The sequence below is a fragment of the Dama dama genome, chromosome 14, assembly GCF_033118175.1.
Source record: "Dama dama isolate Ldn47 chromosome 14, ASM3311817v1, whole genome shotgun sequence".
NCBI classification, from domain to species: domain Eukaryota; kingdom Metazoa; phylum Chordata; class Mammalia; order Artiodactyla; family Cervidae; genus Dama; species Dama dama.
The window spans coordinates 68,652,602-68,668,575 of NC_083694.1; the positions used below are offsets into that span (position 1 = coordinate 68,652,602).

General features: G+C 49.7%; 1 protein-coding gene and 1 long non-coding RNA gene across 3 annotated transcripts in view; one reads left to right on the top strand and one right to left on the bottom strand.

Annotated features, from left to right (window-relative positions):
• KCNH1 (potassium voltage-gated channel subfamily H member 1) overlaps positions 1-13,504 on the top strand; it is a 404,874-nt gene extending 391,370 nt beyond the window's left edge. For both annotated transcript variants that reach the window (XM_061161024.1, XM_061161025.1), the window contains exon 11: positions 12,652-13,504. In XM_061161024.1, coding sequence (XP_061017007.1) covers positions 12,652-13,503 — 852 coding nt within the window. In that variant the 3' untranslated portion in view covers position 13,504. The remainder of the gene's footprint in view (positions 1-12,651) is intronic.
• On the bottom strand, positions 2,956-12,769 carry LOC133069432 (uncharacterized). Its single transcript, XR_009695858.1, has 3 exons — positions 11,596-12,769; positions 9,883-9,959; positions 2,956-3,608 (listed from the first exon to the last, which is right to left on the bottom strand). It is a non-coding gene; the product is annotated as an uncharacterized LOC133069432 (long non-coding RNA).
• Positions 13,505-15,974: the final 2,470 nt, after the last annotated feature.

Below are 15,974 nucleotides of genomic sequence, written 5' to 3' on the forward strand. Positions count from 1 at the left end.
TGAAATGGTTGGACGGCATCACTGACTGGATGGACATGAGTTTGAGTAAACTCCAGGAGTTGGTGATGGACAGGGAGGCCTGGTGTGCTGCAGTCCATAGGGTCGCAGAGTCGGACACAACTGAGCGACTGAACTGAACTAGGGTTTTTTAGATATAAAACCATGTTGTCCACAAATAGTGACAGTTTTACCTTTTCTAATGTGGATGCCTTTTTAAATCCTCCCTAACTGCTCTGGCTATGACTTCCAATGCTATGTTGAATAGAGATGGCAAAATTGGGCGTCCTTGTCTTCTTTCTCACGTTAAGGGAAAAGCTTCCAGCTTTTCACTTTTAAGTACAGTGTTAGCTGTGGGCTTGTCATATATGGCCTTTATTATGTGGTAGTATGTTCCATGTGTATAGAACTTTGCTGAGAATTTTAATCATAAATGGACATTGAATTTTTCAAAATGCTTTTTCTGCATCTGTTGAGATAATCATCTGAGTTTTACTTTTCATTTTAATGTTGTATATCACACAGATTCATTTGTGGATGTTTAACTATCCTCGCATCTTTGGAATAAATCCCACTTGATCGTGGTGTATGATCCTTTTAATGTACTGTTGAATTCAGTGTGCTAATATTTTGTTGAGGCTTTTTGCACGTATGTTCATTAGGGATGTTGGCCTGTAATTTTCCTGTTGTGTGGTAGCCTTCTCTGATTTTTGGTTATCAGTGTACTGATGACCTAGTAAAACTTTCTGGAGAAGTTTGAGAAGGACAGATACTTAATCTTTGAACATTTGTAGAATTTATCTGCAAAGTCCTCTGGTTCTGGACTTTTGTCTGTTGTGAATTTGTTGATCACTGATTCAGTCTCCTTACTAATAATCTATTCAGATTATATTTCTTCATGAGCCAGTCTTAGAAGATTGTATGTGTCTAAGAATTTATCCATCTCTCGTAGACAGGTATTTTTTAAAAGATGACAGGTGATTCCATCCCTCTCCTGGCCAGTCACGACTGCTGGAGAGGGGCAGTGACTCCAGGCTTCCTCCCACAATGTACTGTCAAAGCGAAGGAGCTCCGAGTCTCACAGTTGGGATATTAGCTTCAGGATGGAGCTTTTATGAAAAGAGAGACAAGGTTAAAGACTGAGCTCCCCAAGATTTCTTCTAATGATTTTTTTCTAAGAATGGGGCTACTGTGTCCCTCCCCCTGGAAGGCCAGGGGGCCAGAGTGGGGGCCCTCGGGAATGGACGCATAGACAGGCTACCAGAACTGCCTGTGGAAGGGCTAAGGGTAGCCTCCTGGCATTCAGATGGTTTCATACAGCTTCCGAGGGTGGGAGACAGCAGAAAAGTTGGTATGTGTGTTTCTAAGGGATGCCCACAATGCTGCAAATGCTCCTTGGGAACCTGGCACAGGTGAGGTTCCAGGTTGAAGCTCAGTTTTCAGATCATGTCCATTTCTCTTACATCATGACCTGGCGTGTGTGTTGGGAAGCAGGCCATGTTGTATTTTACCTATCTCCTCTGCCTCCATACCAAAGCTAGAATCACAGTTTTCTCCCAGGCCTCCCTTCCTTCAGTTGCCCAACCCTGTCCCCCAGACACTCCTCAAACCATGCTGTCCTTTATGCAAAAAGCACAAATAGCAAGGTTCTTCTGACCCCTGGGGGAAAGTTCAGAGATGCTTAAGGAGTGACCTTAAGAAGTGGGAGGTTTTTTGTTGTTTGGTTGCTAAGTTGACTCTTGTGATTCCATGAACTGTAGCCCACCAGGTGCCTCTGTCCATGGGATTTCCCAGGCAAGAATACTGGAGCGAGTTACCATTTCTTTCTCCAGGGCATCTTCCCGACCCAGGGATTGAACCTGCGTCTCCTGCACCGCAGGCGGATTCTTTACCACTGAGGCACTGGGGAGGCCTGCCGGGAGGTTACACAAGAGTGATTGTGATGCAGGTCATGTATACATACAGTAGTCTACCTGGTACCTATGCTGCCTGAGGGCCAAAGCAAGCATTGGCATTCTCAGCTTCCAAGCAAGGAAACCCAGGCTCAGAGAGGAAAGGTGATCGGCTCGTCTCGCAGCTAGCTGTGGCTAGGGCAGGACTCGTAACACGGTTAGCTGGCTGTGTGTACAGTGCTGGATGAGAATTCTGTGAGAAAGCGAGGGGTCCCTGTCCTACTTCTGACGGTGTTGCAGAGAAGGCTGCTTGAGCCGGCAGGTGGGCTCACCTTGCTACACAGCCCAGATTGCTCCCTCCTGGGTGCGGCTGACGTTCAGGGGCCAGCGCGGGGCCGGGTGTGACTGGAGCTGGGGTACAGCGCCCACACTTTTAGGAGGGAGAGCTCTGCCCTGGCTGGGGAAGGCAGTGGGGCTCCGGGGCCGAGACCCCCCAGTCACCCCTCTCACACTCGTACCCCATATGCCACAGGCGAGGGGGCTTGGGCCTCAAAGGGAAAGCTCAGTAACCCTCTCGCTTATCTTCCCCTCCGAGGAGCCCATCTCCAGCGCAGTCCGCCTTCTCCCCACACCCACCCAGGCACTCTTGCTTCTGCAGGGTCCTCTGGGGAATATAGGATTGCTCTCAACTGGCTCCCAGTTCCTCCCCATCCTGACCCATCATGGAGACGCCCCTGCAGGGACAGGGGCAAGCGGAACTAGCTCTCCAGGTGGGGCCCATCGCTTGGCTCGGGGCTGCCCTGCTGAGAGCTCTTGAGAAGGCACAGGTGCCCGAGTGCAACATCACGAGAAACGGGGCCTCATTTTGAGGGTCTCTGAGATCACCTCTCACCTGACCCCTCTCCAGGGCGTGAGAGACTTTGCTCTATAGACCAGGTCTGATGAATGTCTGGAGTTCAGAGGTGAGTGGGACGATCGTGGATATTTTCTCAAGGAGTGTAGACCGGCGAGTTTCCTTGGCAGCTGAGTGGCTGCTCCCTGCTGAAGCAGTGGGAGGCACCCCTTGGGCTCATGCATTTGATCGCTCTAGAGTCAGCGTCCTACTATGGGAAACGGGGATTTTTACAGTGCAACAGAAAATTATTGATTGGGGGAGTCAAACCCTAGAATAAACCAGTGACACTGTTAGAACTGCCACGTTTCAAAACTAGACAACTGCTTGAATCAAATTATTTGCTCCAGTGCTTTGTGTGTGGAATGGTGTGATCTGGCTCAAGTGATGAGTGTCACAGATCACAAAGGACAATGACACTCACATCAGAGCCAACTCTTCAGTAACATGCAAGTTGTCAGAATTCTCAATTGCTTGTCCATTGTGGTGGAAAGCAACTATTTTTTTAAGAGTAGAATTACAGCTATACAAACATGTGTTTTGTATCAGATTCTTTAATACAGAAAAAACTGAGAGAATGCAACCAACCAGAAGACGGGTGGCTCTTTTCTTAGCTATTGTCCTCTTTTGATGGTAAGAAGCACAAACTACAGAGAATACCCAGTGTACATCGGGTGCAGACTTGCCTGGGTGAATGACTTCCGTGCCCACGTCACTGGGTGGCTGTGAGGAGTGGGTTACTGATGCTGACAAGGTGCTTAGCCTGATATCTGGTCCTTCGTTGAGCACCTGGTTGGTACTGGCCGCTATTTGTGTTGAAGGTTCAGCTGAGGAAAGGAGCAGAAACACGGTCGAGTGATCAGATGTAAAGTGGTGGTAGTGAAATGTCAACCTGCGTAAGTCAGACAGAGAAAGACAAACAGCATGTGATATCAGGGCTTCCCTGGGGGCTCAGACGGTAAAGAATCCACCTGGGATGCGGGAGAACTGGGTTTGATCCCTGGGTTGGGAAGATCCCCTGGAGGAGGACATGGCAACCCACTCCAGTATTCTTGCCTGGAGGATCCCCATGGACAGAGGAGCCTGGCGGGTTACAGTCCATGGGGTCACAGAGTCAGACAAAACTGGGTGACTAAGCACATATGTTATCAGTTATTTGTAAAAAATGATACAAATGAACTGACTTAGAAAACAAACTTACCAAAGGGGAAAGGTGGGAGGGAGGGATAAATTAGGAGGATGGGATTAACATGTACACACTACTATATATAAAATAACCAACAAAGACCTACTGTATGTCACGGGGAACTCAATGCTCTGTAATAACCTACATGGGGAAAGAATCTGAAAAAGTATATATATACACACACACACATAATTGAGTCACTGTGGTGTACACTTGAAACTAACACAACATAAGAAATCAACTATCCTCCAATATAAAATAAAAATTTTTAAGGTAGATAAAGACCAATACAGTATACTAACGCATATATATGGAATTTAGAAAGATGGTAACGATAACCCTATATGCAAAACAGAAAAAGAGACACAGATGTACAGAACAGACTTTTGGACTCTGTGGGAGAAGGCGAGGGTGGGATGTTTCGAGAGAACCCCATCGAAACATGTATACTATCTAGGGTGAAACAGATCACCAGCCCAGGCTGGATGCATGAGACAAGTGCTCGGGCCTGGTGCACTGGGAAGACCCAGAGGAATCGGGTGGAGGGGCGGGGGGGATCAGGATGGGGAACACATGTAACTCCATGGCTGATTCATGTCAATGTGTGACAAAACCCACTACAATACTGTAAAGTAATTAGCCTCCAACTAATAAAAATAAATGGAAAAAAGATAAAAGAAAAATGTCCACCTTCAGTGCCCACCCTGGCTCCCCCAACCCTCTGTTCCCTTTGCTGCTGTTTCCAGGACAGATGCCCCTATTTCCCTCTGTCTGAGGTCAGGGGCAAAAACAATGTTCAGACCATGCTTAGGGTAGAGATACACGTGGTCCCAACTTTCCAGAGTCATAGTGAGCAGGTTTGTGCAGGAGCATAGGTTGAAGGAAGTGGTGGGGAGTGAGCTAAATGTTTAGGCAGAGAGTATATGGTGGGTTTAATTTTTGTAAGTCACAAGTCATCTTCTGCCTTCTTTTTTAAAAAATAGTTGATTTACAAGATTGTGTTAGCTTCAGATGTACAGCAAAGGGACTCGGTTATGTTTTTTCAGATTATTTTCCATTATTGCTTATTATAGGATATTGAATACAGCCCCTTGTGATATATACAGCAAATTTATACACAGTAAATCCTGTTGCTTATCTATTTTATATGTAATAGTTTGTGTCTGTTAACCCCAAACTCCTAACTTAATCCCTCACCCATCTCCCTTTCCCCTCTGGGAACCATAAGTTTCTTTCCTGTGTTGCTTTGTATGTAGTCCTTATTGCTTTGTATGTAGATTCATTTCAATTTTTAGATTCCACGTATAAATGATATATTTGTTTTTTTATGACCGACTTAACTGAACATGATATTCTCTAGGCCCATCTATGTTTCTGAAAATAGCCCTATTTCATTCTTTTTATGGCTGGATAATATTCCAGTGTATATAGTATATGCCACATTTTTAACCAGTCATCTGACGGGCTCCTGGGTTGTTTCCAGGTATTGGCTGCAGTAAAGAGTGCTGCTGTGAATATGGGGGTGCATGTATTTTTTCATTATTATGGTCATTTTCATTATTATGGTCTTCTCTGGATATATGTTCAGGAGTTGGATTGTTAGATCATGTAGTGGTTCTACTTTTAGATTTTTAAAGGAACCTCCATACTGTTCCAATTTACATTCCCACTAACAGTGTAGGATGGCTCCCTTTTTCCCACACCCTCTCCAGCATTTATTACTTGTAGCCTTTTTGATGAAGTCATTTTGACAGGTGTGAGATGATGCCCTCGCCAGCTGCCTCATTTGCAAATATTTTCACCCGTTATGTAAGTTGTCCTTTCGTTTTGTTGATAGTTTCCTTTAATCTGCAAAAGGTTTTAAGTTTCATTAGGTCCCATTTGTTTATTTTTGCTTTTATTTCTTTTGCCTTGGGAGACTTATCTAAGAATATATTGCTAAAATTTATATCCTGAGAATGTTTTGCCTATGTTCTCTTCTAGGAATTTTATGACGTCATGTCTATTTAGGTCTTTAAACCTTTTTGAGTTTATTTTTGTATATGATATGAGGAAGTGGTCTAATTTCATTGATTCAGAGATGGCTGTCCAGCTTTCCCAACACTACTTGCTGAAGAGTCTGTCTTTTCTCTGTTGTATATTCTTGCCGCCTTTTTGTAGATTAATTGACTGTAGGTGTGTGGGTTTGTTTCTGTGCTGTTACGTTCTATTGATCTATATATCGGTTTTCATGCCAATACTATATTACTATGACTCTGTAGCATTGTGTGAATGAAGGCTGGAAGAGGTATGCCTTCAGCTTTGTTCTTTTTCCTCAAGATTGTTTTGACAATTTGGGGTCTTTTGTGGTTCCATATAAATTTTAGGATTATTTGTCCTAGTTCTGTGCATCTTCCACGTTTAAGTTTTCCTGTGGAATCATGAAACCTTAGTGTTAACTTCATTTCACAGGTCACGATTAGTGCTTCCCTAGGCAGGAGGGAGGCATTGTTGAGGGAGTGCTAGAGGCTGAACGCTGGTCCACTTGTTTTAATCCTGGAGCATCTCTGATGGGGGAGGCATGTGACCAGCTCCCCGTTTCCTCCTGCCTGACTGGTGTCTTGGCTCACACGGAGGACAGATAGAGGAGAGGAGAGCTCTGGCTGGGAGGGTGAAGGCTGAGGGCTCAACGAGGCAATGATACAGCCCTGCTCTGCGTGGGAAGATTCAGGTTTAGAGCTGGGGCTGCAGCGAAAAACAGCACTGCTTGTGAGTGTGGAGGGAGGGAGAGGTTTCTCACAAATGTCATTTCATCACATCACTGCAGCGAGGCTAAAAGTAAGAAGTTGTGTCAATAAGACAACTGAAGCCTAGAGAGAAGAAGAAATGTCCTCAGGGCCCCAGCAGGGAGGGCGTTTGTACCAGTCTTGTCAGCACCTCTGCTGGCTCTTCGCTGCACGAAGGTGAGGTGGGCACTGAAGCAGAAAGACCTCACAGGGCAGAGAGAACAGGGCAGGGCTTTGGGGGAGGACCACACTCAGGGGATGCTAAGCAGCAGCAGCTGTATACGAACCAAGTCTTACGGCTGTAATTACAAATTATCTCAACCTGGGTGGCTTAAAACAACTGAAATGTATTCTCTCACTGTGTGGAGGACGGAAGCCTGAAACCAAGGTGTCTGAAGGGTTGTTCCTGGAGGCTGTGAGAATCATTCCATGCCTCTCTTAGCTGCTAGGGCTGTCAGCAGTCCTTGGCACTTCTTGGCTTGTAGCTAAATTGTTGTTACTCAGTGGTGTCCAACTCTTTGCAACCTCATGAACTGTAACACGCCAGGCTTCCCTGTCCTACGGTATTTCCTAGAGCTTGCTCGAATGCATGTCCATCAAGTCGATAATGCCATCCAACCATCTCATCTTCTGTTGCCTCTTCTCCTCCTGCCCTCAATCTTTCCCAGCATCGGGGTCTTTTCCAATGAATCAGCTCTTCACATCGGGTGGCCAAAGTATTGGAGCTTCATCTGTCCTTCCAATGAATATTCAGTGTTGATTTCCTTTAGGATTGACTGGCTTGATCTCCTTGCAGTCCAAGGGACTTTCAAGAGTCTTCTCCAGCACCGCAGTTCAAAAGCATCACTTCTTCGGCACTTAGCCTTCTTTATGGTCCAACTCTCACATCCATACATGACTACTGGAAAAACCATAGGTTTGACTAGATGGACCTTTGTCGGCAAAGTGATGTAGCTAAAAACAAAACTCCAAAGTCTACCTTCATCTTCACGTGGCCGTTTGCTCTGTTTCATGTCTTCTCTTTTCTGTCTCTTGGAAGGATGCTCATGCTTGGATTCAGGGCCCACCCTGATGCAGAGTGATCTCCCCTCAACATCCTTACCTTATTACATCGGCAAAGACCCTAAGCCCAAACACCATCACATCGTGAGGTTCGGGTGGACATACCTTCTGATGCCTGTAATTCACAAAGTGAGAAAGAGAGTGAGAAATACAGCCTCAGTGAAACACCTGAGGCCAGTGACACCCCCACAACAGTGCCATCTCTTCTCTGAGCAGCAAGCAAGGGGTGCGTCTCCTTCACTTGGTGGCGTTGAGGAGGAGGGATCCTCACTCCTCTTGGGTCTGAGATGAGCAGACCCAGGCTAGTCTGTCCACAGAAGACTTGGCTGACCCTCTCGCTGTCAGAGGGGGCCCGTGAAAGAGATGATGCCAGTCCTCACGGGATGTCACTAAGGGGTCTGACAAGGTCATTCTTGATTGATGCCAGAGGAAGCTGCAGATGGTGCATGGGAGGGACTGGCCTGTGAGCTACACTCTGAGTGCCGCAGAACCAGAGACTCTCCCTGGATAAAATCCACTGAGACTTCTGCACTCCTGCTCCTCCTACCTGGTGCCACGCCCTGAGGGTAACTGGTGGCCTCACCACTCTCCAAGGAGGCAAGATTTTGCCAGTAACCAAAATACTCAGCTCCTGGGTCCTCACAGGTATTCTTTCTCACCTTCAGTTCAGTTCAGTTGCTCAATCACGTCCAACTCTTTGCGACCCCATGAACCACAGCACGCCAGGCCTCCCTGTCCATCACCAACTCCTGGAGTCCACCCAAACCCATGTCCATCAAGTCCGTGATGCCGTCCAACCATCTCATCCTCTGTTGTCCCCTTCCCCTCCTGCCCTCAATCTTTCCCAGCATCAGGGTCTTTTTTCACCTAACCCACTCCAAACCTGGCTCTCACAGTCAAGGCCCACACTAATAGGTTCTAATTTACCTAGTGAGTCCTCCTCTTAGATGCTTTGAGATCCTCAGCTTCATGGTCTCTCCCTGCCTCTTGGCCAGACCCCTCTGCTTTGCAGTGCTGTCCCTGAATTCTTTAGAGAACTTGCTGATGGACAGAGAGTAAGAGATACTAGGAGAGAGGTGGTGGGGCAGGGACAGGGTTAATCAACACATACGAGAGAAAATCATCCTTTCCCCTAAAACCAAGGCACGTCCCTAGCGAAGGACTCAGAACACGGGTACGGATGGGGGCTCAGATGGCCAGGGTTTGTGTCTTAGCTCCTTCTCTGAGGCCCGTAGGTGCTCAGCTACGCTTTCTAAGCTTGGTTTTTTCATTCAAATAATGAGGATGACTGTTCCCCACCTGCTGGAGCTGCTGTGAGGATGGTGAGAGAGCGCACATCACCACACACTGAACAAAGCCGTCTCCTCCCACCGGGACGGCTGCCACAAAGCCGTCTCTCTCTGTTGGGTGGCCTTCCTACCTTTGTGTCAGTACATGCGCCGTTTCCCGTGCGAACACCTCTGCCCAAGTCTTTCACCTTTTATTCCTAATTCCAACTCATCCTTCTAGAATCATCTCGAGGGTTGCCCCCACAAAGAATGATACATAATACATTTACTCAGTGACTACTGAATGTCAAGAACTCTTTTTAAGACTCGTCTATTATCCAACTGTATCCTTGTGATTCTAAGTGTACTGTAAGTCGCTCAGTCACGTTGGATTCTGTGCAACCCCATGGACTGTAGTCCGCCCGGCTCCTCTGTCCACGGGGTTTCCCAGGCAAGAATACTGGAGTGGGTTGCCAGTTCCTTCTCTGGGGGATCTTACCAACCCGAGTCTCCTGCACTGCAGGCAGACTCTCTACATCTGAGCCACCAGGGAACCAGGAGTGAAAGTCTGCTTTCACAGATGAAGAAACTGAAGCTTGAGGACCGTGGTCCTAGGCCTGTCTGGAGTCCCAAACTTGTGCTCTTGCTGCCTGTGACTCCACGTGACTCCACCCGCCCCGCAGCCCCCGACCCTCCTCGGGGAAGCTCAGCACCTCCTACTTCAGCCGTGAGTCTGCCTCCAGGGCAGCGCTGTGCTTTCCTCCTTTCTAGCTCCAGGCGCCGGCGGCACACAGGCTTAGCTCAGGGAGTGATCACTGACCTGGACTGGCCTCGGTCTCTCTGGGAGCCCCGCACCCGCTGAGACTCTGAGTCTGCATGGACCATATGTTCCTGATGCTGTTGAGAGAAAAATGTAGCATTTGATTCCACAGGAAACAGAAATGGCCATCCTGAGGGGGGTTAAGAAGCAGCGTTTTCAAAAAGCCTTGCCATATCTCTTCATCTCCAGCTTGTTTTCCTGTGTTTTCAGTTTCTTAAATGGTCAAGTTCATTAATCTTCATGCTTTATGCTCTGTCATAAAACCAGGCAGGGCTAGTGGCGGAGGGGGCTGGTGGCTGAGGAAACTATGAGGAAAACAGCGTCACCAGGGCCTTTAGGGACATTCGGGTGGGCCTTCCTCCTGACCCCACGCTGCTCTGTCCCTCTAAGTGGCTTGAGTCACTGCCAGCATAGACTCCAGCTCTGGGCAAAAAGGCCTGGCCTCCCTCTGCCATGGAGTGGTTATGGGTATGTGCCTTGCATACAGTAGGTTCTCAGCACGTTGGCTTGGCTTGGTGTCCTCCACCCCAGACAGCAAACCAGCCTTTTGTCCAGTCAGAGGAAAAAGGTGGCAGAAGTGATTGCAAAGCCTGCCAGTCAGCCACTTCTGTATCCTTCAGGGACCAGGGGCACACTGGTCTCACTGGTCTCACTGTGCCTCCTCTCCCACGGCCCAACTCTGCGCCTAGCTCAGTCTCAGCATCACGCAGGAGGGGAGGAGGGCGTGGAGGTGGTGTGTGGCCACACTCACGCATAAGCAGGTGCGCACATGCAGGACAGCAGAGTGATCTCACCAGTCGTCAGCCCTGGGGTTCTGAGAGCCTGGTCAGCAGAGCTGGCCTCAGCTCCCGGGGTCAGAATCACCTGGGAGCTTGCTGCAAATGCCGGTTTCTGACCCTGCCATGGGGAATCCTCCCTCAGTAGGGACCACCTCCTCCTTCAGGTGGTTCTGAATCATGCAGCTAGATTTGAGAACTGTTGATCTGGTCCAGCCAAGGAAGGACATGACTTGCCCAAGGTCACACAGCCAGTCAGGGGCAGAGTTTTCTTTTTACTGTTCTCTGCGTGTTTCAGATTTGGGACGTATGTCTAAATTCATTTAAAACCAAAATCTCTTTGGGTTTATCCATAGTTTGCTATGATTCATACCTCAGTGTCTATATTTACTCAAACCACTGAGAATTGACATTTTACAAATCTTTTTGCTCCCCAATCTAAGCTCTTCTAAGCCACTGGACTCCCATCCTCTGTGCTGTCAGGACTCCAGGCCTGTCCTTCCCCCCTCCCTGTGTCATGGGGACCCTGAGGGGCTCCTGCTCCCCTGGGTCTGGTTGGGGCTGGAGAGGGGCTAGGCTCTCCTGAAATGCAACCCAGAAGAGGCAGTTGAGGGTGCTGACTCACCTCAGCTCCCAGCAGGATTACTTTTTCAAACAAACTTGAAAACAACTGCTCAGGAAGTCCTGCACTCTGAAGAGCGGGGTGTCAGTTTGGTTCAGCTCCCTGACTGTCTATTAAAGGCCTCTCCCCACTGCTCGGTGAGCCTTCAGAGGGGTCTCCGGAGAGCTGGGTGAGGCGCAGCAGCCACCCCTGCCCTGGGGCATCCTGTCTCCCCATCTACACAGTTCAGGATTCAGCATGGGCCTCCCATGCCCAACACGTCAGGCATCCCTGTGGGCTGGCAGGACTGTCTGGCTAGGGAGGATCCAGACTTACCCCATCACTGGTGCCTGGACCAGTGCTGTTGTTCACTCGCCCATTCCTGTCTGACTCTTTGCGACGCCATGGACTGCAGCACGCCAGGCTTCCCTGTCCATCACTGTCTCCTGGAGCTTGCTCATGCTCATGCCCGTTGAGTCGGTGATGCCATCCAACCATCTCATCCTCTGTCGTCCCCTTCTCCTCCTGCCTTCAATCTTTCCCAGCATCAGGGTCTTTTCCAATGAGTCAGTGCTTCACATCAGGTGGTCAGAGCATTGGAGCTTCAGCATCAGTCCTTCCAATGAATATTCAGGACTGATCTCCTTTAGGATTGACTGGTTTGATCTCCTTGCTGTCCAAGGGACTCTTGAGAGTCTTCTCCAGCACCACAGTTTAAAAGGATCACTTCTTCAGCACTCAGCTTTCTTTATGGTCCAAGTCTCATATCTGTACATGATTGCTAGAAAAACCACAGCTTTGACCAGACAGACCTTTGTCAGCAGTGATGTCTCTGCTTTTTAGTATGCTGTTTAGGTTATAGCTTTTCTTCCAAGGAGCAAGCATCTTTTAACTTCATGGCTGCAGTCACCATCTGCAGTGATTTTGGAGCCCAAGAAAATAAAGTCTCTCATTGTTTCCCCATCTATTTGCCATGAAGTGATGAGACCGGATGCCATGATCTTAGTTTTCTGAATGCTGAGCTTTAAGCCAACTTTTCCACTCTCCCCTTTCACTTTCATCAAGAGGCTCTTTAGTTCCTCTTCTTTCTGCCATAAGGCTGGTGTCATCTGCATATCTGAGGTTATTGATATTTCTCCCTGCAATCTTGATTCCAGCTTGTGCTTCATCCAGACCGGCATTTCACATGATGTACTCGGCATAGAAGTTAAATAAGCAGGGTGACAGAATACAGCCTTGATGTACTCCTTTCCCAACTGGGGACCAGCTCGTTGTTCCATGTCCAGTTCTAACTGTTGCTTCTTGACCTGCGCACAGGTTTCTCAGGAGGCGGGTCAGGTGGTCTGGCGCCACAGCTGGCTTAACAGGGCTTGTTGCTGTGTCTCCCTGCAGATCGTGTTCCGGAAGATCAGTGACGTGAAACGGGAGGAGGAGGAGCGCATGAAGCGGAAGAATGAGGCCCCCCTGATCTTGCCGCCCGACCACCCCGTCCGCCGGCTCTTCCAGAGGTTCCGCCAGCAGAAGGAGGCCAGGCTGGCCGCGGAGAGGGGCGGCCGGGACTTGGACGACCTGGACGTGGAGAAGGGCAGCGTCCTTACCGAGCACAGCCACCACGGCCTGGTGAAGGCCAGCGTCGTCACCGTCCGAGAGAGCCCCGCCACGCCCGTGGCCTTCCCGGCGGCCGCCGCCCCCGCGGGGCTGGACCACGCCCGGCTGCAGGCGCCCGGGGCCGAGAGTCTGGGCCCCAAGGCCGGCGGGGCCGACTGCGCCAAGCGCAAGGGCTGGGCCCGCTTCAAGGATGCCTGTGGGAAGGCCGAGGACTGGAGCAAGGTGTCCAAGGCGGAGTCCATGGAGACGCTCCCCGAGAGGACGAAGGCCGCCGGCGAGGCCACGCTCAAGAAGACGGACTCGTGCGACAGTGGCATCACCAAGAGCGACCTGCGTCTGGACAACGCGGGTGAGGCCAGAAGCCCCCAGGACCGGAGCCCCATCTTGGCGGAGGTCAAGCACTCCTTCTACCCCATCCCCGAGCAGACGCTGCAGGCCACCGTCCTGGAGGTGAAGCATGAACTCAAGGAGGACATCAAGGCCTTGAACACCAAGATGACGAACATTGAGAAACAGCTCGCTGAGATACTCAGGATATTAACTTCCAGAAGATCCTCTCAGTCGCCTCAGGAGCTGTTTGAAATATCAAGGCCCCAGTCCCCAGAGTCAGAGAGAGACATTTTTGGCGCGAGCTGAGAGATCTGTTGAAAAAAAGAAAAAGAAGTCCAAGATGACAAAAACCTACCGTCCTGCCCTAGACACCGCCCCCCCACCACACACCCACATGACCAACAACTTTGAAAGTAGGCTTTTTCCCAACAGAAAACGCAAGTGGGACCAGTCGCTTCAGCAGGCTCTCTCCAGGGAAAGATCTGGGGAGAGGCGTGCGCCCCCACCCTGCAAGATGGGAGCTGCATCTGAACTCTTTCTGCACAATTTGGGAAGAGTGGGGCATGCTGTGTAAAGGGTATTTTCCTTCATTTTTAATTTTTTCTTACTGCCATGATATTTGTAACAACATTAAAAACTACCAGGAAGGAGACAGCAGCCACTGGGGATGGGTGGGACATCAGCAAGGACCCCTCGTGTGTATTAGCACGCTGGGCTTCTCTGCCAAGACCCCTCAGAGACTGCAGTGGGCACAGGGAGCTCCCAGCATTCCCTGTCCTTGGACAGCCTGTGTCTGATGTCACCGTCTATTTTTGTACCGTCGTCATTTGTAACAAGCTTGGGACAAGAGGAGCTTGAGGGACAGGGAGGGCAGAGCCTCTTGACTTCCTGTCTCGGAACAGTTAAGGCTGAAAAGCAACTGAGATGGCTTTGGGTGCCTCCGCTAGACACTTAGAGCCAGGAATCTTCAGGTCTGTTTTCCCCAAAGAGATGAGCCAAGAACTGGAGACTGGCGGTGGGGAGCCAGAGACTCTCTGGGCTGTGATCTGCAGCCCTTAGCTGCTAAGGGAGCGCAGAAGGGGAGGGCCCTATGGGCTCCAGATGAATCTCTGTCCCAGCTCCATGCCATTGGCTACATCACACAGGCCCTTTGCTTCTTTTCTTTCTTGACCTCTTCCCAAGTGTTCCTGTGGCATTCCTCAGGGTATGGGGCATCGGCAGGAAGGGTGATGAGCCCGGATTTGCTTTATTAGCAAAACAGATACATAGACACTCACACACAAAACCTCAGTAAAATGATTGTAACGAGCAATGTTTATATGATGATTCTCACTGGGACTGCCCCTAGAGAAGTTTGTATTTTGTCCACTGCATGGGTTCATTTATAGGACACTCGGGAGCCGTGCTTGGCCTTATTTTAAAGCTAACCTTCTTATCTCATACGAAAGTCAGTAGGACTTGGAGAGAAACCAAGAGACTGCAGGTCTATGATTGTACTTGCTTCAGGAGAGAAGAGAGAAAGAGGCAGGTGTTTCCAGATTGTCTCTCTCATGTGACTGTGGAGCCGTGGTCTACGTGGAAAGTCCGAGCTTAGAACGATGGTCATGGAGCCAGCTATGGGCTGTCCACGTGCCTAAACTATGATGCTCAGAGGACACTGCACCTGGGGTCATGTTTTTTCCCTAAGTCTGGACTCCTTTCAGGGGCATCTGAGGAAGGAAAGAGGGATCATCAGGACCCTAAAAATTGATAAGCAAGTTTGGAAATTCAGAAAACTCAGCTTGGAGAGAGCGGAATTAGGAGGGCAGGTGATCTGGACTGTGAGTGAGCATGGGATCGTCCAGGGCACTCACCTTTTGCACGCCTCGCACTGTGGCAGTCCTGTGCATTGATGGCGTTGCTTTGCAGCACAGATAGAGGCTGGATCCCAATGGTAGGGGGACCTGCCTAACCAAAGGTGTCTAGTGTTTCTGAAAGCCACCCGTCTGGGCCTACCTCCCCCTTCAGTCCCGCCCAGTGGCCACGGCCTGACCCAGGACTTGGACCTTAGCTGTCCCTGTGGAATGGGGCTGTCCTCTCCAGGCTGCTGGCTTGGCACAGACTGCCCTGGGGAGCAGAGACTGAGGTCCAGGTGAGGGTCCTTCCTCAGGGGCCATGCACACTTGTTCAGCTTCTCCCGGGAGGTTTACATGGGTGCCCCCAGGCTTCCTGAGGCTGAGATACTACTGGATTCAGCCTCAGATGGCAGCAAACAGGGGGAAGTGAAATTCCCCAGGGCCAAGAGTCATGACTGTTAATGATTCCGAGTAAGCCATGGGGCTTTCAGCCTCTTTGAGAAGCTGCCAGCTAGTCCTTGGGGCCAAGCCTGGAATCACATCTGCCAGCTGTCCCTGAAATGTTCCAGTTTGCCATTCCTTAAACATGCCTCCCAACCTGCTCCCCAAGTTTAGGACTTACCACTTGTAAGGCAGGGGAAAAGTGAAAGTGTTCGTCGCTCAGTCGTGCCCGACTTTGTGACCCCATGGACTGTAGCCTGCCAGGCTCCTCTGTCCATGGGATTCTCCAGGTAAGAATACTGGAGTATTTCCTTCTCCCAGGGATCAAACCCGGGTCTCCTGCATTGGCAGGCAGATTCTTTACCGTCTGAGCCAGCAAGGATGGCAGACTGAGGGCCCTGAGAACACCCACACCCAGCTTCAGAAGCCCCTGCCCAGGACCCTGTGGGCCCTTCCCTCCAGCTCTGCCTGAGGGGCAAGGATGCTCGTGTGTGAGGCTTT